General features: G+C 39.5%; 1 protein-coding gene across 1 annotated transcript in view; it reads right to left on the minus strand.

Moving 5' to 3' along the window:
• Sema5a (semaphorin 5A) overlaps positions 1-24,927 on the minus strand; it is a 200,445-nt gene that overhangs the window by 165,953 nt on the left and 9,565 nt on the right. Inside the window, exon 2 of the mRNA XM_034523424.2 lies at positions 20,213-20,258. Coding sequence (XP_034379315.2) covers positions 20,213-20,258 — 46 coding nt within the window. The remainder of the gene's footprint in view (positions 1-20,212; positions 20,259-24,927) is intronic.

The following is a 24,927-nucleotide window of genomic DNA, read 5'->3' on the forward strand; positions in this document are numbered from 1 at the left end:
GGCCTCCACCCTGACTTCAGACTTCTGGTGTCTGGAAATGTGAGAGCACAGGTCTGTGTAGTTGCTAGCCCCAGAATTTGTGATACTTTGTTATGGCAACCTTAGGAAAATATTATTCCCTAATGAACTGTGTATTCAGATCTACTTTGCATTCTTTCTTAAGATCAAAACTGGCTTTGATATGACTTCCAAATAAGCCATATTTACAAGCTAAATGTGTTGCTTATGAGCTGAATGACTCCATCAACCAATGATGAATTCCAGCAGAAGAAATTTACACATGGAACATAGATTGGACCCAGCACTGAAGACAAGAGTCTGATTTCAGAGTTGACAAATTACAGGGAATAAACTTAACATTTCTAAGTTATGTGAACAGTGCCAGTAAAACCACCTTAGAAAGGTTTAATGTGAATGTCTTCCAGAAGAAAGAAACATATTATCCAAGCCCTTCAGCTTCCCTTTCTGGCAGGTGTTTCAAACTTCAAATGAAAAACAGCATGAGGGAAAAAAATTAAAACTGTGTAACTGAAAAGTTGAGAAAACAAGACTCAAGCCCAGACAGACCCATAAAATTCGAAGTATCCCACAAGGATTCTAGGCTGCCAATTCCTAGAAACAATGACCTTGTTGAGTCTGATTGCTGAACAAACTCCACATGGTGACAGGAAGGCTGGGAAGTGTCTACAGCCGGTCTCATACTTCCAGCTCAGGTCTGCAAAATGAGGAGAGCAGTCCTGGTTTTTAAGGCCATATTGCAGTGTCGTTAACAAGTAGTTAGGCAACTTTAGGTTGTTTATAGCAACCCAGACTAAGAGAATTCAGGCCATATTATTTTTTTCTCTGACTGAAAAACATGTATATGAGTTGATATTGGTTTCTGTGATAAATTACTATTATCATGGTGGCGTAAGTGAATGTAATTATATTCTTCCTCGGCTCTAGGGAGGAGAAATCAGTATTACAGGGTTGTACTTAAGACACTTGGAGATCTGTACTCTGTCAGGATGCTTGAGTAGGAAATGTTTCCTTGCCTTGCCCTCTTAGGCTTTAGCTGCTGTTGTAATGTTACTGTAGACCTATCATTCCAATTCATGCAATGTCTCTTCAAGTCTCTGCTGCATCTTCCCCTTGTATTAGTGTGTAATTCAGCCCTGCAGTTTTCAGAAAGACTATTGAAATGTGCTTAGGGGACTCAGAAGTAACCCAAGACGCCCTTTGCAACTCAAGCTCCTTAACGGGGTCCCATCTGGACCACACACAGACACATTCTAGGTTCCAGGGATCTGGCACAGTATCTGTTCGAGGGGCGTTTTCCTGTCTGTGGTAGTGTGTCTTTGGTAATCCTGCCAGCATCACAGGACCCTGCACATCTTGAGAAAATGAGAGACAAGAATAGATGGACCATACCCATACAAGTTGTAGCTTATGAGAGTTCTCACTTAACCCAGATGCTGTTTTCTGGATGCAGAGATATCCCTGTAGATGTGACCCAGCACCAGTCCACACTAATCCAGCATCTGCCTTTCTTTTTCAGTATGGGCAAAAGGCTAGTGACTAAGACAACACATCTCACTCTCCATTCATTTCTATACACATATCTGTTCTGTTCATGAATCTAGCTCATTCACAGTAGTGCCGAGAGCACATGTTGTAGACCATCAAGATGTGGGTCTCAGAGCAGAAGCAGAAAAACTATTGATACTGGAAACACTTAGACAAAGAAAAACCTTTATAAACTAATACAGAATTAGTTGCTGTAAAGCTTAGAAGTCTTAAGTTCACTTGACAGCATAGAGGGGGATATATTCAGATGGCAAGTAAGGGAAAAGACATATATTCATTCATCATCTTTCCCTAGACTTGCATGGGAAGACATGAGCTATTGACAAACTAAATTTTTGCAGTTTTATTAACTTGTAAATTATGCATACACGTGCTATATATATAACAACATGATAACGTCTGTCATTTGGGACGTCATAATGAAGTATAAAAAGAAATTCCAAACCATGAAAGAAATGAACATGGCCACTTAACGTTTCCTTTAGTTCACAATTCTTCTCAACCTTCCTAACTCTGCAACCCTTTAATACAGTTCCTTGTGTTGTGGTCACCCCCAACCCATAAAGTTAGTTTTTGCAACTTTGTAACTATAATTTCACTCCTATTATGAATTGTAATGTAAATATCTGATAGGTGATTCTTGTGGAGTTCACAACCCACATATTGACAAAGAATTCAGTTTAGAAAATAGAGAAGGAGAGAGATAGAGGAAGGCAGGGAGGGGAGAGATGAGGAAGGGATGGAGGGACAGAGAGAGAAGAAGAAAGACAATACAGAGTCAACCTGACAAGATGGGTTGTGTTTTGCATTTCTAGTCATACATATCAGTCCTAAAATGTTTTACAATGCCCAGTAAACAAAAAGAATCTGAAAAATAGGACGACAAGTCACTGAGGATGTGGATTCCTTTTTAATCACGATTCTTTATAGAATACATTTATGGTTAATATTTAGTCAGAGACGAAAGAAACCCAAATCAAACTTTGACAACTACATTTAGCAAACACTGGAGACTTTCCAGAAGAGGCGTGCAAGCCTGCTTGCTTCTAGCACGATTCTCGAGAGACTCAGAGGAAGGCTGAGCCTGGCAGAGGCAAAACATCCCATTCACAAGACAGAAATCACATGTTGGGGAAAAATAAAGTAGACATCATGGAAAATTGATAGGATCAAAAACTGTAATAAAGCCCAAGAAGCCGCACAGAGATAAATGCCGGAATCTTTATATTCTGCACGAGTTTGCTCTTGTTGCTTATATCCAAACAAATGCTGAACATTATCACCTGTGAAATTTGCATTTGGGACACACTTTTCCGGTGTAGCTCCTTTTCCGATAAGAGTTTTTCATCTCCATTTCCCAAGGATAATGTGTAATTGCATTTCGGTGTTTTGTATTGACAAAAATAATCTTTACATAATTTGCCGCTCTCCCATTCTGAGCCTGTGACATGGGTAAAAGCTTATACTTTCTTCATCAAGACAGTCTCAGAAATTACCTAATTTCCTTTAACTTTCTTGGTAAATCGTCTGCACGGAGTATACTTTATCTCCTGCACGGGTTTGTATCATTTCACCACAGCCTCTGCACATCTTACTGAGAGAATATCTTCTTCATATTAGTGCTTTTGCTAAGGCAAACCCTGTACTTACTTTAAATTAAATCTATATGATACATAAAAGAAAAGTGTACATCCTCTAAACTGCAGGTCATCTATTATTGAGATGAACCCAAGTCATCTCGTTTATTAAGAGATGAACAGTAAGAACTCTGAATCTTTTACTGGTTACTTTAACTTTTTACTTGAAATCTACACAACAACGTTGGCATTATTAACAAAATGGTGTGGCTCTTTATTAAGTAGGAAATATTACTTTAACTCCTTTGAAATCAACTTCATTTCCTCATAACCACACCCTCCCCATTTCCCAAATCTCAATACTGATCTATCTTAATGCTATTTAGACATGCTGTGTTTACCCACCTGCAACAATCTATGTAAATATCACACACAGATGGTCTTGGAAACAAGACATTTTTCCTCAAAATGAATGCTCTTCCTAGAGTTAATGCCAATGCTGCATATGTAGTCACTTCTGATACGTTTCACCAAGCCCACTAGCAAGTTGGGTTTTCCTCAAACGCATGATAATACTTCCTGTACTGACTGTCATTGGTGTCCTACAGAGAGCTCTTGGTAGCTCCAACATGCATCTTGTCCTAGGGCCTGAGTGCACCCCTCTGATTCCATCCTGTCTGTAACCCAGGTATCTCCTTTCATTTCCAATGGAGTGAGTCTCTATTTTCAGGACTTAATAATGTGTTAACCACACCCGTTCCCATGCGTACCTTCATTTTCTTTTCTTTTTCCATTTTATTGAAAATGGATTCTTTTTCATATAATATATTTCAATTGTGGCTTTCCCCTTCCTCCCCTCCTCCCTGTTCCTCCCATCATCCCAAACCATCAGAATCCACACAGTTTCTGTCTCTCATTACAAATCAATCAGGCTTCTAAGGAATAATTTATACTATACTATACTATACTATGAACTGGAAATTTCTGGTTTCTTTGGAAAGTCAATTATATCAAATGACATTTGCTGAGGCACACAGGTGAAAGGATGTTTTGATAAAGTAGACACATGAAAGAATGTTTTGCTAAAACAGATACAGGTGAAAGGACGTTCTGCTACAGCAAACACCTGAAAGAACCCATGATGTTAAGAAAGAATATAAATATGACCCTGCAGGGTGTAGGAGCTAGAGCCTTGGTTTGGCTTGCTCAGCCTCGCTTGTCTACACTGACAACATGCACAATGTATTGGTTTGCCTTGTTTTGTATTGTTGAGCTTCACTTGTGGTGACATCATAGACAGAAAATTCGCCAAAGAAATTCTTGTAGGATTCCTGGGGCTTCTTTTCACTTCTGTGGACTTTGGCAGGTTGGTGAGCCTTGTAGTTTCTACTGGAATGAACTGCCCTTGCTGATTTGTGTGTTGTGTCTGCCAAGTGTACTGGACTGCAGCTGCTGATTAGTGTTTGGTGTTTGCTAGTGGACGGAGCCCAACAAAGATTTGCATCAGCCCAAAGAACTGTTTCTAAATAAGTCCACTTCCTCTGTATTCTAACAACCTTTTCTTTCACTACCTATATTCAGTGCTGAGCTAGAGGGAAGGTTGAACACTTATTAAAGTGGGCTGTGAAAAACGTATTCCAGCAATACTATACTAAATATAATATAGAAACCTTGTCTCAAAGAAGACCCCCAAAAAGGAAATATAATGATGCAAAATACCCCCCAAAACTAACAGTCTGAATAGAACAAAATAAACCAACAGAAGAGTCCAAGAAAAGGCATAGAAAACAGACAGATTCGCACTCAGGAATTCCCTAAAAATACTAAACTTGAATCTATGATATATACACAAAGGACCTGTAGAATAAAAGAGAATATATATATACACATATATATATATATATATATATATATATATATATGTGTATATATATATATGTGTGTATATATATATATATATATATATGCAAAATTTACAAAAAAAATGGAAAAGCCTTGATACCACATTATAAAACAAGGAAACAAGGAACTTCCAAGATGCCCCTGAGTTCATTTGTGGGTCGTGCACTTCTTGGCATGCTGCCTACCCTGAAGAGTACTTTTTTTTTTTTTTTTTTTTTGGTGAGACATTCATAGACAAAACTAAAGTATCATTTGCAATTGGTTATTAATTGGAGATACCTTCTCCGTTAGAGATGGGGCTTTGAGTCTCCATGTCTCTTCTCAGCTATAGGTTCCTATCTTGTGTAGACCTAAGTTGGTCCTCTGCGTGCTGCCACAGTCTCTGTGAGTTCATGTGTGTGTTGATCATGTCAATTTACAAGGCCTTGTTTTTTTGGTGTCCTCCATCTCCTTTGGCTCTTATCACTCTTCCTGCCCCCTCTTCCACAGAGTTCCCTGAACCCTGGGGTCGGGGGAGGATTTGATGAAGACACTGGGTTTACAACTCAGTGTTTCAAGGTCTCTCACTCTCTGCATATTGTCTGGCTGTGGGTCTCTGTATTTGTTCCCTTCTGCTCCAAGATGAAGCTTTCTCTGATGATGGCTGAGCAGGGCATTGATCTGCCTCCCTAGCTAGAGTGGAGTACCTTCATGTTTCATTGAACAGTTTGTGTTAGTCTTTGGACATTTTACTAAATTTATTTTCCAAACTTGCCACTGGTATTGGTGGCTAAAGGCTTTTCAAATAAACTGAGCGCTTGCATGCATGCGCGCATGCGTGCCCTCTGGGGGCGGGGGTTGGTGGTGGTAGTCGTGGTACGTTTGTATGATAATTTTCTGGTGAAATTCTCCATTTTAAAATCAGTTTTTGTCTAAACCTTCCTCTGTTTCCTTGGATGTGTTGAACAATGTTCTTTGAAGTCATTCCTGCTAACGTAGCTGGTTAGGTTAACTACAAGCTTCGCTCTATTGTTTGTTTACGTCTTTCATGCAGTTCTGTGTCTTCTTGCATCCACTCTGCTTTCCTGCCCTGACACAGTATAAATGAAAAACCTCAAGAGTGGTTCATTTTTTGGTTCAGTTGACGATGCTGGGTTCCGGTGAGCTGAGAACAGTGCACAGCAGGGTCGCCCAGTCAAGTGTGGAATGAATGAACCCCAGACAAGTTTAATCTGGGGATTTGATATTCATGGACCGTTTTCTGTTGTTTCACCTCCCAAGATTTTGGTTACATGAAAGTGCCTGTGGTTTGAAAATATTAAATGGAAAGCTTCCAGAAATACAAAATGAATGAGTTTTTAAAAAATTTTTAAAAACATATTTACTTTTTAAGTTAAAATATGATTACATCATGCCCCCTTTCCCCTGCAGTCCCCTCATGTCTCTTCCTCTTGCTCTTTTCAGATCCTTGGCCATTAATTCTTATTGTTACACTATATATATATGCATACGCATACATATACATATACATATACATATACATATACATATACATATACATACACATACACATATACATACATACCTGCTGAGGCCATTTAATGTTGCTTATATGTTTATGTTTAGGATTGGTAAGTCTGCTGCAAGACTGTGTCTTCTATATATGACAGGGTAGCTACACCCACAAAATCTCAAGAATATGACTACTTAAACAAGACCTGAACAATTCCAATGCTGACATCCCAGCATGAACAGAAAGAATTGCATCAGCCTAGCCTATAGTTGGTCTTCACATACAGGCAATTAACAAATGCTCATGGAGGAAGTGTTAGACTTCCCCAGGGATAAGCACGCTACATTATCATTACTATGAAATTCACCCTTTTTCTCTGGATGACGTGTTCTTCCTACATGCATGGCAGTATTCTCTCAAACTGTGAGGTACTTACTATTTGTCTCAGTTATGAGATAGACAGAGGTGGTTTGGGGGTACCTATTACCTTGGAAAGGTAGAGAGAGTATTCACATGTTTCATATATATTTGTCACAACCTATCCTTATAATTGTATAATTCTCATCTGGCTATAAGTATGGAGGCATGCTGTGTATATGTATGTATATGTATGTATGTGTGGGGATTATGCAACTATTATGGCCACAAGTGCCATAATATCAAATGCCCTGTTCTATTACTTTCTAGCATATTGTATTTTTTTTATTCCGAACTTGGTGGACCTGGGATCCTTCTGCCTCAACACCGAGAGTTGGTTGGGATCATGTGGTCACATACAAGCCAATCTTTTACTTGGAGCCTGGGGATCCAAAACCAGGTCTTCACATTAGTACAGCATGTACTTTAGCAGTTGGGCCATGTCTCCAGTCAACTGTACTACTCCCTAGTGCTTTCGCTAATTAGTCTTGATGCCTAATTTATGATCAACTTTACTATAATTATGTACATATGAAAAAAACCTGCTACTTGTAGAGTTTGTTACACCCAAGTTAGGCATCTACTGGGTGACTTGGAATAAATTTCATAGGATAAAGTGTCTTGCCAGTGCACCCTAGTTCCTATGATCTGGCTTTTCAGTTTTCAGTCAAGAATTTATATCTTCAGAATTCCCGGAACATTGCGAACTAATTCTACCCTGTTTTAGGCTAGAAATTCTACCCCTGGATCCACATAATTTCAAAGTTTAGAACCTCTTATAAAAAAGAGATGCCATGTGTTCACAAGGCATTGAGACTTCAGCTCGTACAGTCAACACTCTGCCTTTGTCAATATATGGTTCCTCTTCATCAGAAGCCACTGTCTCATCAAGGCTTAGCTTCTAAAAAGAAAAAAAGCACCCCATTGTACTTTTATCCTGCTTTAGTTTCTCCTGCACAATAATGACCTTTAAATCTTTTCTATTGCCCCAACATGACATGACTGGTGAGAGCTGTGGTGCTCACCGACATTCCATCTTCCATCTTGCACTGAATTACTGGAGCCCTTAGCTGAATGCCATGCAATGTGGGGCTCTTAATTTGTGTCATTTTATATTCTTTCCAGGGTTTCTCTTTCTTCTGAAGGAATCACTCTGGGTGTTTTCAAGCCTTTTCAGTGTATTTTAATGTACAGTTTTCCCCATTTCATTTCCAACAAAACGATGCTTTCTGTTCTTGAAAATGCTATCTTCTGACTGTCTATCATCTTTCTAGCTGGTTAGCTACCACCTCTATTGCAAACATGCTCTCTCTCTTTAAACACAAACACATTATATATATATATATATATATATATATATATATATATGCACTCAAAATATGAAAACTTCTTAAAGGATATATATTCAAATATGCATAAATATAAACATATATACATGTGTTCCCTTTCATATGTTCCTAAAAGTTTCCATTGTTATTCAAAAGTTTTAGAATTAAATTATTTATTGACAAAGAGGTGATCTGATAGTTTTTTCTCCACTATCTTCAATCATAATTATGTTTTCTTGAAAATCAGATATATTTTAATTTTGCCCATTTATTTAAATGGTGATTGAATTTTGTTTTGGCAAAGGGATGTATAAGTACTCTATGGAAAGTATTAACATAATCTAATTTATGTGAATGTTTGGACAGAATACACTATACATAGTGAGAAATGTCTTCCAGCAAATGTCACTGTGTGTGCTCTAGAACATATTTACATAAAATTTGAATACTCCTAAAGTGTGAAAATATGGATAAACTAGTTAACTTGTTCAGTCAACCCATATAATATAATATGGTGACACCTGGTGATCTAGTTAGGATTACTATTGTGATGACATACCATAACCAAAAACAACTTAGTGAGGAGTTTATTTCATTCAAGGTTCTATTCATTATCAAGAGAAGTGAGGCTTGGAACTTAAGCAGGGCAGCAGCCTACAGGCAGGAGCTAATGCAGAGGCCATGGAGGGGAGCTGCATCCTGGTTTGCGAATTATGACTTGCTCAGTCAGCTTTCTTATAGAACCCAGGACCATCCGTTTAAGGATGGATGTACCTACAATGGTCACTGGGCCCTCACATACCAAATCACTAATTAAGAAAATGCCTTCTGGCTGTATCTTATGGAGGCATTTTTTTTTTTCTATTGAGGCTTCATACTTTCAGATGACTCTGGTTTGTGTCAAGTTGACATCAAATTTGCCAAAACACTTAGTAAGAGGCTGATAACACCAAAGTTAATGAGAACTGATGTAAACAGAGAGAGCATTTTTATCTAATAAAGAAGTAACATACACTCTTATAGCTTCAACATGGGGCAAGGCAGAACTCATATTTGACAGACATGCTAAATAAAGATTGTGCCCACTACAGCTGTATCTACACTTGCTCTGTCCAATCCTGTCATGGTTCTGAATAAATTCAGGATGACAAATGACTAAGCCCTCTCATGAGAAGTTTCAATCCATTCAGTCTAAAGAATGTTTGGGCTATGTAACCCATATTTTCTCATTTATTTTTCTCGGGAGCTTCCCTTTCACTTCTTACTTACCCTCTAGGTAACTGCAAGCCTCCAGCTTCCACAGTTTGTAATCTCTTACCCAAATAAGAAGTGTATTATTTAAGTTAGAAACAATGGAGTTTCCTGATGTGCCAGCTCATCCATCAGTGTCAACATTTGGGGAGGGGCAGGAAAGGTAAAGGAAATGGAAACAGGGCAGAGAACTCCCAGCCTGTACATCCTTCAACAGTTATATCAGGTACCAGGCCATTTTTAAGAAGAACGTAGAAACACATTCAGATAGTTGAATGAACCCCCCATTTATCTAGTGCCTGATGACTGGTGATCATCAGACAGTGTCTACCACTGGCTTATAGACATTTCTTGACCTCATTTTATTAAACTAAACGATAGAGACAGCTGAGAAAAATATGCATGTATTTTTGATTTTCATTTTTTTTAAAGATTGCTTGAAAAGAAGAAATTCAAAATAAAGCCAGCAACAAAGACATAAAAACACTTCATTTACTTCATTTGTTTTGATGACGGTGGTTTGGCTTTTGTTTCTGTTTTTGGTTGTTCGATTGTTGGTTTCTTGATTGGTTGGTTTTGAGTAGAAGTGACTGTCTGTGAAGTCAGGGTTCATAACACTGAACAAACCTAAATAATATTCCTGAAGCTCCTGAGCAGTGTTCATCATAGTGGAGAAACTGGCACCTTGCCTAAGACTGTGTTCAGAGCAGGGCTCCCTGTCTTTGGCTGCCTCAGCACTGACTGAGACCAGTCCCCTCCTTTGGGGAATTACTCTCTGCTGATAAAGGTCACTGCATTGGAAAGCTATACCACTATGTCTCCAAACAAAGCAGGAAGTAGGGTTAATTGACGGCCATGAGGAATTTTATGTAAATGGGTGTCCTCTTTGCCTTAAGGTCATGAGCCATGGACCTATTCATGATCCTCACTTCCCCATGTGATCTGGCTGAGGGTGCACTCCAACCCTGAGAGCATCTTGGCCTGTTCTCTTTCTTAGCAATGTTCTCCAGTTCCCATCTGCTGAAACCTTACCTCAATAGATCATGCATTATGAGTTTATGTGTCAGAGAGGGCTTCATGGAACCTGACTTTAAACTCTGGTGTAAATTACAATTATAAGTTAACATATATAGTCATTATAAACCAAGGGCTAGCAATAGGTCACACCACATACAGGACAAATAAGTACAATACGAGGTAGAGATGAAGCAGCCACCTTTCCTCTGCAGTCTTCCACACTCCAGCCAAAGCAAAAGAATAAATTCTTTTGCTGTGATTGACAGCACTACTTCAGCATGGATCACATTAAAATTTGACCAAATAAACATCACAGCAAGTTAATAGGGACAGCTTTCCTTAAGGACACAGAAATAAAAATCATTCAAACAATGACCGAAGGGAACGTAAGCAGGGTGATGATTAAAATTCCACTACTGACAAGGACTTCAGGAATAATCCCCATGGCTTCAATCTCTTCTCCAAAATATACTGTGGAGAAAATTGAGGTCTGGATAGGTTAAGTGGCTTGTTCAGGCTACCATGCTTACTATTCAAAAAAATGTCAGAGGCATGAATAAATCTGTTTGTGTACAGGAGAAATTAAAATAAGTAAGGAGGGTAGAGGAAGAGACCAGCAAAGCACATCCTTGGGGCCCATCATGTTTTCCTTCCTAGCTGTTCACTGGTTCCTACTCATGTGTAATGTGGCACCATTCTACGACAGTGGAATTTGACTGAGAATCGATGCTCAAAAAGATCTCTAATCACGTTTCTAGGCTACTCTGAGATAGGCAGGGTGAAGATGGAAATGGTATCAACTGAAACTTACTCCCAAATGGCAACATGAGACAGAGCCCCTCAAAGCCTGACCTGGGCTGTCGGACATGAGAAATGAGTCTCTTATGTGTATTCAATGACTGAGGGAAAGAGACTACCCAACCGGAACCAGTGAAAACTCAGCCAGGCTCTGTGTACAGCACACCTATTTATTCTCAATGGCTAACCCTCCAAGAAGTTATGAAGGGTGTGGATGAAAGGGTTTGAACAAACTGTTAGATACAACAGTGCTTGACAGGAATCCTGACCGGGGAGTAAGACATAAGAGCCTAGAAGCAGATGACGGAGGAGGGGCTGTGTGGGTTCCAGGCTATTAGTCTTCATCAGACTCTTTGACTATCATACAAGAGAACACAGAAAATCTCATCAACCAGAAACTGTGTGAGAAAGTTAAAAAAAATCGTTAACAAAGAAAACATCTAACCCTGCCTCACATTGTATTCATTCAGCTCTTCAGTCTGCCAGAAAACACACATTGAATGCTTCCTATCACTCAGATAGGAGAATAAAACACATTTTTCTTAAAAGATTTAAAACAAATACTTCAGGCTCTGATTATCTGTGCTGGAACTGCTCAAGTCCTCTGATTAGCAACCGCAGACAGCCATGATTGCATGCTGATGGCATGCAAATGACATGCAAATGAGCAGGCATACTTATGTGTATTACAACTTTATGATTGACAGGCCCTAGTTCTCTGACCCTTAAAAGGATGTAATCAAATCTTTCTGTTTCCAGCAAACTAAGATTTTAAGAACACGTGATAAAGAAAGACAAATGGGTGATGACGTTTTGGAGCCATGATTTCTTAGAGCCACGGGGGAGGCCAGGCCCTCCCAACTCAATAAATACAAAACGTAATTTTAAAAATTAATCAATGTGACTATCTCATTGGAATAATTATTCTAAATTATTAATTAGTTAATCATTCTTTAGATTCTAGAGCTTTCCAGCCGAGGGTAGTTACATCAGAGTGTTATGACCCATTAGAGTGTATATTATAAATTGACTTAATTCATTTTTAAATTTAATCTCATGTTAATAAAAGAAGATAATTTAAACCCAAGAATCACAGCATATTTTTTAGACATGGTCACCAATGGTTTAAATATGTCTAGGATTGTATACATTAAGAAAATCTAAAAAGATGAATTTCCTAGAATATCACAAATCTTCTAGATGCAATCAAGCATTAATCCTCAGTTCCTGGATCCTTATCTGACTTATTCGAAATATGTGATAACTGAGGTACAAACCAAATGGCAAAGGAGTGCACCATCGGCAGTAAATCATGCAGAATGAGATGCTTTTCTGGATGGGGAGGCACTGCTCTTTGTAGTGCAGTATACATACAACCATGACCATGAAAAGTGTCCCTAGATGCTGTCAAAGACCTCAGGAGAAAAAAAAAACTGCTCTGCCTGGTAATAGGTTCACCATGGACACAAGTTAAAAGTCAATTCCCAATCACAGATGCACAGAGAGAGAGGCTAACACCTGTTTTTAGCTTCTGACTATGTCTTCTACAATAAAGACAATGAAGTGAGAGATCAAAACATTCCAAGTTTAGAAGTTATAAGGAAACCAGTGGTGAGTTGGTACACAGATCTCTATTTTTTCTCCGTGTGCTTGCTGTTGTGAGAAACAGTGAATTCCTTTCTTTTGGAAAGGAGGGGACAAAAAGCAGACTCTGTGCAATTTCCCCAAAGATACTGAGGGGTGAGCTGAGCTTCGTCTTCCTGTTCTTTTGTACCTGTCAAGTGGGATCAGATCAGTGAGTACCTGAGCAGAGACTGCAGCAGCAAGCTTCCAGGTTGGCAATTGTGGTTATCAATGCTCTGTGCTCATATGTTTTTCTGAAACTGTTTTTCTTCTAGAACAAATGTCATCGCTGAGGCAAGAACAGACGTGATGACAGAGCTTTGACTCTGTTATTACAACACAAAGCAGAAGAGACTCAGACATATAATGGTAGACTCTTACTCTGCCTGGAAATGACTGGTCTTCAGTGGGCATGGCTGAATAACAGCATGCCAGGACATCTGCCTCCATCCCCAGGTGGAAAGATGGTCTGTAAGTGATCCAACACTAATGCTGGATTCTCAGGTCACTGATGAAAAACACCTTTTCTTTCTGTGATTAAAAGCACACTTTAACTTCTGTGATTAACTTCTAAACTTGGGTGTTGCCCCTTACATATTGAAGTTTGCCAGCTGGAACTCCCAGCGAACAACCGCACGTAGCCTCTTCATGGCATACATATATGTGACTATTCCTCTGGTGATGATGGAGATTTGTATCAAATACATCAATTACTCAGAGAAAGTAAAAGACTGGCTGTTTCCTAGTCTCTGCTCAAGGGTTTCCAAGACTTCATTTCTGATGCCTCTGTTGACTAGTGCAATGAGGTTCACATGGGCAGAAGCACCCTCAGATTGAAAGAATTTGTTTACTCTGTTCCAGCTGCTTGCATCAGGACTCTCAGGAATCATGACCTCATAATGAGGTGGTTTTTTTTTCATTGTGTAACAAACTCACAGAATCCTTAAAATTTCACCAGGGATCCACAAATCTACATCACCACTGATAACAATGTCTAACAGACAACAGTGCAGTGCAGAACACTCTGCCCCAGCTGGAGTTTCTTAAACTCTGTGAAAATCGCTAAAGAGGAAAGGAGCAACATTCCACGTGTGCTGGGTCAGCACTGATGCTCATCCACAGTTAAGACGTGAAGGCGGAGTAACTGTACAGAAGAGCAGAGAGCACAGAGAGTATAGGAGCCATGTATAAGGGAGAACATTTCTGAGTCACGAATTGCCTGCTGACTCTAGGACTGCGATTTCCACAGAGCAAGAAGGGACATTTTCAAGTCTCCTTCAAAGCCTTTCTGAGAAGCCTATCTCATACCCCTTAACCTGAACTTTAAAAAGACAAAGTAGGAAGTGGCAAAATGGTTCAGTAGATAAAGGTGCTTGCCGCCAAGCATGAGGCCATGGCTTCTATCCCTAGGATCCAAATGACACAGGAGGAAAACAACTGATTTCAGGGATTGTCTTCTGACCTCCCCACATGTCATGGTATGTGCACAAATCCCCTCCCCTCACACAGTAAATAAATGTAATTTAAGTAAAGATAAAGGAGGAACGGAACATACTGCATGTCAGGGGATTAGAACATGTTTGGCAGTTGCTTGTTTGCTGCCATCTGCCTGGTGTCCTAATGCAGTGAATCAGCACACAGAGAGAAATGAAGCACAGGATGACTACCTTCTGAGGAGTGAGCACCAGTCAGCTCCAAAGCTATGCTGCTGAGAAACCCCCTCAGCGCCACATGCCAACCTTCCTTGACTGGATCCAAAGCAAAACACTTGAAGTGAAGGTTGGAGTTCCAATTATTTTTGTAGATGAAGAAGGCGAGCTCAAGGGAGAGGCTGCAGGAGAAGGCACTTGACTGTGGAAGAGATGAGTTAGACACCAGCCACATGAAGGAGCCACGGCGTCCAGCAGGAGTGGAGGAGCAAGACAACATATAATGGTTGCACAGGAGCCAACTTCATCTGCATCCACTTACTGGTTTTCCTTTCTTCCTTTCAAAGTCGATGTCAGTTCTTGTGTTGTTTTGTTTTTGGTTGGTTTGTTTGTTTGTTTGCTGTTTTTTTGTCTTTGGAGAGGGGAGGAAATACTGTTAACTTCAGGTCTACAAATCTTTAGTAGGAAGCAGACTTTGCGTAAAGTGACAGAAGTTAATAAACATCCTGCTTCTCATCACTGCTTCCCTGACCAGCAGCAGTGCTGAGTACCTGAGCATGGTGGTTGAGTCAAAGCAGGCTAGAGACGCAAAATATACAAGCCCTGATACGTAAGGAATTCAGACAAGTAATGACACCATGGTAGTTCGGCAGTATTAGGCTATAGTAATATAAACCTCTTTTCCCCATAGATCCTTATTTTTTGTCCATTGAGAATAGCAGCTAATATAGAATTATCTAAGACTAAATATGTCATTTTATTCTCTCTCTCTTTCTCACTCCCCCATGTGTGTGCGTGTATGTATGTGTGTGTCTGTGTGTGTATCCGTCTGTGTCTGTGTAGGTGTGTGTCTATTTGTGAGTGTGTGTCTCTGTGTATACGTGAGTAGGTCTCTGTATGTGAGTTTGTATATGTGTGTATATATGAGTGTGTGTGTGTGTGTGTGACTGTGTCTGTGCGTGTTTGAGACTATGTGTGTGAGCATGTGTGTTAGTGTGTGTCTATGTGTGTATATGAGTGTGTTTGTGTGCATACATATGAGTATGAATGTGTGTGAGTATGTGTGTGTGTCCATGAATGTCTGTGTGTGTTTCTGGGTATGTGTGTCTGTGTGTGACTCTGTGTGAGTATGAAACTGTGTATGTGTATAAGTGTGTCTGGTGTGTGTGTGTGTCCATGTGTGTCTATCTCTGTCTCTCTTTTTGTGTACATGTCTGTGCATGTCTGTGCATTTGTGTGACCATGTGTGTGCATCTCTGTGTATATGTATGTGTATGTGTGTATCTGTTTCTCTCTCCTCTCTCTGCATGTGTGTTTGTATATAAGTGTGTGTGTTGTATGTTAGTATGTGTGTGTGTGCGCGCGTGCGCACTTATCCTGTGATCCCAAGACTAAGCATTGGGTATTGGGTTCATGAGTAAGTGTCTTAGGCCTGTACTGTCTTCAGGCCTCTCACATGACCCATTTATAAGAACAATGCAGTTTTTTGTTTGCCAGAGTCATTATTATTTTTTCACCCTTGGAAGAAGTAATTTAAATAAAAAATAAAATATTCATAGAAATCAACAAGACCTGTTTCCTAGGGACACATGAGAAACAAATAGTGTTGAAAAGAATGTAGCTTTATCTCTTGTAACACTAAGTAAACAAGGAGCTCCAATCCTACAGACACAGACACTAAACATGAGAGTTGCACAGCTCAGCATGGGCAGTCAGGGTCAGGGGTGAGGAGGATGTTTGGCTCCTGTTATCAGCTGTATTGAAAACCGCCATTTGGATGTCACTATCTTCCTCAGTCTGTGAGCAGACTGAGATGCACTAGGTAGCCAAACTGACATAGTTCACTTTTTCAGTAAGGGTGTTCACTGCTGCTGCGCCCGACGTGTGACCTTGTCAGAGGTAGTCCTGGCAAAATGAAGTGATGGCTGGAAAGGCAATTAGTATCTCCTTGCCCCGACAACACTCCTATTCACAGCTTAACAGGAGTCACAAGTCTGGAGCTTTCTGCATTTATTATGATATAAAGTCAAGAAATGTTAAGAGTATTTATGATTTTGATCCCAATTTCCTTAGTAATGCACTATCAGACGTGCTGTTTCATTTCTTCATTTGTGTGTGTAGCAGCTACACACACACAACTTAAGCTGCTTTCAAGTCACTTATGAACACGATGCCCTTTAGCCCCTCCTGTCAGCTATTTTTCATTTGGCTGTGATGAAATACCTGAAGGAGAATGTCTGGGTGACGAAGGCTTCATTCTGGCTCACAGAACCATGTGACATCATGTGTCATGGCAGGAAGCATTGCAACAATACCAGGAGTTCAACTAGTCCTGCTGTATCCACAGTCAAGAAGCAGAATGAGAACAGGAAGTGGAGCTGGCTTATAAACCCCTCCCCACTCCATCCCCACCCTCTAGCCCATCACTGTGACCTGCTTGTCCAGCAAGCCCCCACCTCTAAATATTCCACAACTTTCCCAAACAGTGCCACAAGCTAAGGACATGTGTACAGACACAGGAGCCTATTGGTGGGGGGAACACTAGATATTGAAACCATAGCAACCCTCCACATTTTGTTATCATTTTCCAAAGAAAAGGGCATTCTCTTCCATAACACTTATCATTATAGTCCTACAAATCACGGGATTGATATTTGTATATTTATAAGGCACAAAGTTTTTATCTCATCTACTGATCTTCAAATTTCTGAGTTGTCTCAAAAGTGGCACTTAGATCATGAGAAAGTTTGTTTTAAGAATCAATTTGAACTTAGTACCACACACTTGATAGACATATTAAGGTGATCACTTTCTGGATGCAGCAGTTCTTTATTCACACACATACCAATATGTGAAAGGTCAAAGCCAGATTTTTGTAAGATGTTTACCTGGGCTTGAGTGATGTTTCCTTATGATGAAATTGGCTATAAGTTTGGATGGTTTGTCATGGAAACCCTGCTGCATCCTCAATACAACAAATCACAGGCCCTTTGTCCATTACTGCTGAGGTCCTGTTACTCTGCATGGTTATAGATTCATAGTAGGGTTCTTCACTGACAAGGTCCTAGTTTTCCAAGTGCAGTTAGTAACTATTATCTGGATAAGTACTATGAGAATGTCAATGTCTTAGTTGTCATCAAACCCACATGACAAATTTGCCACCAGAGGATCATGTTTACGTGGTTGAGTCTTCAGTGGGACAGTTGCCAATTCCTGATTTTCTATTAGATTTTTCCATCAATATTTTAGTTGACTTTTTTTGCCTCGTTTATTATAATATTAACATATGTTCATCAGTTTTTATCTGATTCAGTGTTGAATAATCTGCTACTTTTACTGTTTCTTGGCAATCAATTTCTGCATTTTGTGCAGTGAGCTCACTCCCAGATGGCTCCTGGGTCCGGACATCTCATCGCCAGTCTTTGAACCCCTCTCCCTATTTTAAAACAAGCTCCTCCATCTGATCTTATACAATCCTCTGTCTGTCCTAGAACCATCGTTTTTTTTTTTTTCCAAAAACACTGGCTTCCCACAGTGGAGACGTCTGTTTGTAAATTGTGCTCACTTTCCTAAATTTAATGCTTCTAGAATCTCTAACCCCAGAGAGTTAGGACAGGAATAAATAAATAAACATGTTTTTTTTTCTGTGCACGCTCCTCTGCACACACTTGCAAAGTCACTCTGTACCCGTTTGTTTTAGGGTGTGTGTACATATTTATGTTTGTGTGGATGCACAATTCTGTGCCAGTCCATGCGTTCATGCATGGGGAAGCCAAGGAACCACCAAAAGCACAGTTTGAGGCAAGATCTCTCCAGCCCTGGAATTCATCAAGTAGGCTAGCAGTTATACAACGGATCCATCTGCTTGACTCGACTTCCCTGCCATTGAGATTACAGGTGCATACCACCACACCGGCATTACCCCATTGGTTCTGGGATTGAACACAGGTCTTACTGAGTTAGCTCCCAGCTCATAGCCCACACTTCACAGATGAGAGCCTAGATACTGCCTGATATCATGAGAAGAGAGATGAACATACTCCATATTGAACAGCCAATATTCCATAAGCTTATTTTATAATAATTTTTACAATTGTGTTTAAACTTTTAAACTGCTGCTTGGTTAAATTACATATATTTTTTTAACACAACGTGATTTCATTATATGTGCATACACTGTGAAATAGCTTCAAGCTTCATAATCTGTATAGTACCTAACAGATTTATTGTGATTCTGTGAAACGAAAATTTAGAACCTGCTTTCAACAATTTGAAATTACGCTGTACAGGTACTGCAACTGTAATTATCAAGCCATATAATCATATCTTAGAATTCTTCCTGATGTCTAACTGGAATTGTGTATACTTTGGCAAAGGTCTTTCCAAGCCTTTATGTATTTTCTAAGCCTTCAGTAGCCACCATTCTAGTCCCTGCTTCTTTTAATTGTTTGTTTTTTAGATCTAAATATAAGTGACGTCATTCAGTCTATCTATTTCTCATTGTTCTGTTTAACTTAAGAGGGAGGATACTTGTTGCTTGCTGATCATTCTTATTGCTTATCAATAAAATTCACCATTTTAACAACCAGTTAGCTCAGCTGAAGACTTCAGTTAGACACCAAACTGCAGCGTGCAGGTAACTTGTTGTGTGATATGATAAAACTATTGTAAGTATTTATTCATTACCATAACTTAAAAAGAAAAGCAAAACACAACCATTGAACAATTCCTGTGCCTCATCTCCTTTGAATGACTTTGCTCATTCTTACCCAATAGCATATGGTCTTGGTAGGTTGTAGCCATTTTGCCAATGAAGAAACCGGTAATTATTAATAATCATGGGGTCTGGTGACCAGTGCAGAGGTAAGAAGAGCAATATTGGCTGATTATGGGGTTGTCTGATTTTAAGACACTGACAAGCAAAGAAAGATCTGGTATGAAATTCTAGTTCTAATGTTTTGGAATGTTTACAAGCACCAACATTCTAGACAGAAAGGATCAACTTCTCCCCAGTCACTTCTTAGAGCCCAGGACAGTAGGGGATTGCTGAAACCGTTTCAAGTCTATTTTCCAAACTGTCCAAAGCTCAATGATCCTAACAGTCTGCAGGGAAAGCTTTGAGGCATGGATAGGGGAGAGATTTGTATCTCTTTCATTTTCCCATCTAGGGGAACCTGCCTGGCATACTTTCCTAAAAGCCTAGAGGAAGCAAAGAAGCTGTGGAGATCAGATCGGCCACTACAATAAACATTCAAGCATAAAATACCAAGCTCAGTCTCCACATGGCAACAAAAATAAATTCATTTTTAGAAGTTAACATCTTCGCTTTGCTTTATGGGGATTGTAACCCATGTCTCTCCCACTGTCACCACCTGATATCCCAGGGGTAAAGCAACCACATGCAGGAAGAAATGGCTAATTAGGAATTCAAGAGGTGGTGACTCACACCAGATAAGACAGCCAAGAGTCCTGGGGCCCTGACCACTGAGGAAATGAACCTTTGCTTACCCAGATTAACAACTTTACATGCACCTGGCTTTGGATCCTTGAGGTGAAAAATGAAAGGTTAACAGCAAAATAAATCGCATTTACCTGGATGAGAGACAGATCCTCAAGCTGTAGTCTGAAGAGATAGTTTCTGTAAAATACAAACAGAGAACAAGTTACCTTCAGTAGATCCCCCAAATCAAAGCATCCACAAGCATGCTGAGAATGAAGGTAAAAAGAGGTAATGATGTGTGTGTGTGGGGGGGGGGGGATCATCCTGCTACTAGTGTGGGTAATACAACACCCGGAACCAAAGACCAGGGGCATCTGACTTATCAAGAGATCTGTGTTTGAGACCTGTGAAAGAGCAGAGGTCTATGCAATGTATCGGCAAGAGACAGACTCAAGCTCCCATTGCCTCTTAATGTCCTCACTTGTGTGACTATGGTCTGACTATGACATATGTTTCCCCATTAAGAGAGCAAGTTGATCTCTCAGATGTGATTACATGGAACCTCCCTCCCCCCCTCCCACCCCCCAATCACCCTCACTATACTGTTATTGCTTCTCTAAACTACTGGGCCACATTTCATTTCAGCAAGAGACCAAGCTGTGAACTTGTGAAGTGAGATTAAAATATAGTTATGTTATCTCCCCCTTCCTTTCCTCCCTTCAGATCCTCCCATGTACACCCCCTGTTTTCTTTTGAAATTGATTACCTTTTTAATTGTTGCTATTATTATTATGGTTTTGTGTGTGTATGTGTGTGTGTGTGTTTGTGTGTGTGCATGTTTATTCCCAAGTCACATTCTTTTTTACTAAGAGGAACCATGGTGATTGGATGTAGGTAGTGTCCATTGAGGGAGCATGAGGACCAGAGTTCTGATCCCCAGTACTCCTGTAAAACACTGGGTATCGGGCTGCACCTCTACAGCCCTACAGCTTGTGTGGGGAGAAGTTTGGAGACAAGGGATGCCTATAACTTATTTCCTAGTCTATCCAATTGGTTAGCTCCAAGCTCAGTGAGAAACATAATCTCAAGAAAATGAATTAGAAAGCGATTAAGGATGCCTTCCTGTGTCAGCCTCTGGCCTTTCTCTCTCTCTCTCTCTCTCTCTCTCTCTCTCTCTCTCTCTCTCTCTCTCTCTCTCTCACACACACACACACACACAAATTTTACATAAAAACTAATTAAGTAAGTAATTAAACAACATTTTAAGCAACTGATTTAATAAACAACAGAGATGCCTGAACATCTGACCATTCATTTCTCTAATTTGGATAGACAATTTATTCTCTTGGTCCATCTGCTGAAGCCTTGGTTCCCAGCTGTGGCACGATTGTGAGATAGAACTGTTAGGCAACGTGGAGTAAAAGTTAGGTCTCTGCTGAAGAAGATACTGGGACCCTGCGCAGCTTCATCTGCCTCTTTGCCCAGTCTACATAAGGTGCTCAAGCTTTGTCGACTACAGTCTCCACCAACAAGAAAAAAAAAAGGGTCAGATGGACACTTAGGAAAGTTCTTAAGTTGTGAGCCAAAGGAGACTTGTGTTTACACTATTAATGATCCCAAGCAGTTTGTTACAGCCATGGAAAGGTAACCAACAGTCATTTAAGAAAAAAAAAAATCTTAATTTAAAAAACAAAAATGACAAGGTGAATTTTAGTAACTTCTGGAAACCAGTTTAACTGTTTATATTTCTCCCAACTAACATTTCAAAATTATCTTATCAGATATGATTACAACCTCATCATACAAAACAGGGAATGATTTCTTATTTGCATAAGTCCAGTTAATAAGTACAATATTAATAAGACAATATTTATAAACCATGGTCTATTTTTCTTTTTCTTTTTCTTTTTGAAATTATACTTACATAAGTACATTATTCTTTCTCCCTCTCTTTACACTCTCAAATACTCCCATAACTTTTTCTCTCTTTCAAATCTTCTACATTAATTCACTAATTAACTATTACATGTGTGTGTGTGTGTGTGTGTGTGTGTGTCCCCATAAATAAAACCTGTTCAGTCTGTATAATTTTGCTTATAGGTATGCTTTGGGGGCTGAGCATTTGGGATTGGAAAACCGACCATAAACCATAGTCTCGATAACAAAGGACATGGACAATCTGAAGCTGAACTCTCCTGAACTGTGTATAGCCATATGTATCACCAGTATCTACATAAATGTCTGTTTTCAAGTTGGTTGATTGCCTTTCTCTAGTAATTGCTCTTTTTGCTTTGTTTTGTGGGTTTTATTTGTTTGGCTTTGTTCTGAAGGACACAATGTAGTAGTTGCTTTTAAATGTTCGTTTAATAAATAACGCATTGCAGAAAACCCAAGTAATCTCAAATGCTAATGTAATCTGATTATTGTAGCGTAGTAATCTGATGGTTCTTTGTGTAGTGCAAACATGAAACGTTGCACATTTTGGTACCACCACAACAGCACCCATCTATTTCAAGATTATATCCCCAGATAGAATCCAAAGTGAAATGCTGATGGGATTCTTTTAATCCCTCCCCTCCACTGGAGCAAGGGATCTGAAGAGACACCTCTAACCTCTTTCACAGACCAGTTTTCTCTAAGCTTAGACCTAAGACTACTTTGGCTGCACAAAAATTCCAATCCTGCTAGGCAACAAGAAGGTCCTTAAATCTCTCAAGACAAGTTGATCTATTACACTTTGGGTCAGTGACCTATGAAGTTAAAGGTTACAAAAAGAAAGAAAATCTTCTAAAAGGAATAAAAAATTGATACTCCCAGATGTTGGGTCGCTCACACCACAAAGTAAGATCTATGTCCCCAGCAAATGGCTGTTCTCCAGGGCACTGCAGAAGAAGCAAGCACTTTATCTTGCAATTGTGTGAGCACAGAGGTGGGAAAACAATATATGTGAGGTCCAGGAGAAAGGCCACCACCCTTTCCAACGTGAAAGAGTAATGATTTGGGCTCACAGCCAACCAGTGATGCTAACCAAATGTTGCTCTTAGCGTCTGTTTCTCTAATGGGGCAATTTAGGAGAAGCTCAAAGCGTTAAGTATTCCCATTTATCTTCATAACACCTCTAGATGTAAACAGGTAGTAATGAGGGCCATGGTCATTCTTCAAGGGAAAGAGGCATTGGTACAAAAGATTAAGATGTTAGACTGTTCTGTGTACAGTGACACGATTTAAAGGAACTGTTGTTTTCATATTTTCTTTTCATTATAGAAATAAGTAGCAGTTTGCTAAGGGGTAAACTTGGTTTGGTTTTATGGCTATACTAGATAAAAAATATAGATTTTTTTTTCTCCTTAGTATTTCTGGAATAAAATTAGACATTTGTTTCCCAAGGTCTTGGAATAAAATTAGACATTACACATTCAAATGCCATAAGCCAGATCACTGTTACGAGTAACGTTATTGGAGGAGTCCACAGATGCAGATGACTAATTCAAATCACAAAGCCATTGCCTTTAGCAGATGCCAAATGACAATGTTAAAGCCTGCTTATCCTTTCCCCCTCTAGATGTCCAAATAGGTTTTCCTCTATCTTGGAGTTTATATCTTATCGATCCTAGGACTGAAGACCCATCACTGAGTCACATCTCATCCCCCAGTGGCACATTAGCAACAAATCACAAAACACAACAAGCTGGTCTCAGAGGGAACAGTGCAGTCTTTACCAGATGAAGTTGAATGCCGTCATCATAAAAAGTACTACAATTCGGAGGGCGTTAAAGAAAAGGTTGAACCATCAAAAGCATATTAACTGAAAAACTCATTTCATCTAGAGATACCATAAAATGTAACTGTGACCTCCATAAATTATGAAAGACACAGGTGTTATACGATGACATTCTTTTAGAAAAACTCAATTGGCCTCTGATGAATACGACTATAAAAACAAAGAAAAAAGTCTACATTTGTATTTAACGTGTTCAGGCAGAGGTGTGCTTGTAACTCAGAAGGCAATGTTTAAGGGAAAAAGCATGGGCATTTCCCTGAGAAAAAATGGGATTCAAGATGCAAATGTATTCATAGAAAACATGCAAACAAGAAACCCTTGGTACTTAACAAAAGCTTAGTCTGAAGTTGGTCCTGGAACAACTTGAAGACAAAATATATTTTATATAAATTATCACAACACAAGTAAGCCTGAGAAAGTTCTGCTAACTTAAAACTTTGCCTGGCCTGTATCCAAGTCAAGACCATTCTCTCTGCTTTGGCACCAGCACACTTCCTTTAGAATGCCTGTCAGTATCCCACCGGCACGCTGTTTGACACAAGGGTATTTGACAAGATAACCAGGTTTTCAGTTACATTGATTTGAAAGTTTAAATATGTGAATCAGCAGGAAGGATGGTAGGAATACAACACAAAACATAAAATGCCCCATAAACAAACTTAAGTATAAATCCTTAACAGACCAGCCTTTCTAACAAATGTAAGCAATTTTTAGGGAACTTAATGACTGCACCTCAACCTCCCTAAAATGGCTGTTTCTGACTCTGTGTTTACTGACTGCTGGTTAATTCTAAAACACCTGTCTCTTTTTTTGTGTGTGTTCAAAATTATTCTAGAAAACATTTCTTCCTTGTGCTTTTTCACAGGCGTTTAACAAACCAAACTTACACTTATGTTTTAAGTAATATTTTTCATTCTTTGGTAGTTCTGTGCCAAGCTAAACTTAAATTACGTGAATGTTTTAAGTAATGTGTTTTCATTCTTGGGTAGTTCCATGCAGTTATACAACATACATGCAGTTATACAACTCCTCCCTCCAGCTCTGCCTGGGGCTTCTTGCTCTATCTTCCTGCCAACCCAATGTTCT

Source organism: Arvicanthis niloticus, chromosome 19, assembly GCF_011762505.2.
Source record: "Arvicanthis niloticus isolate mArvNil1 chromosome 19, mArvNil1.pat.X, whole genome shotgun sequence".
Classification (NCBI taxonomy): Eukaryota; Metazoa; Chordata; class Mammalia; order Rodentia; family Muridae; genus Arvicanthis; species Arvicanthis niloticus.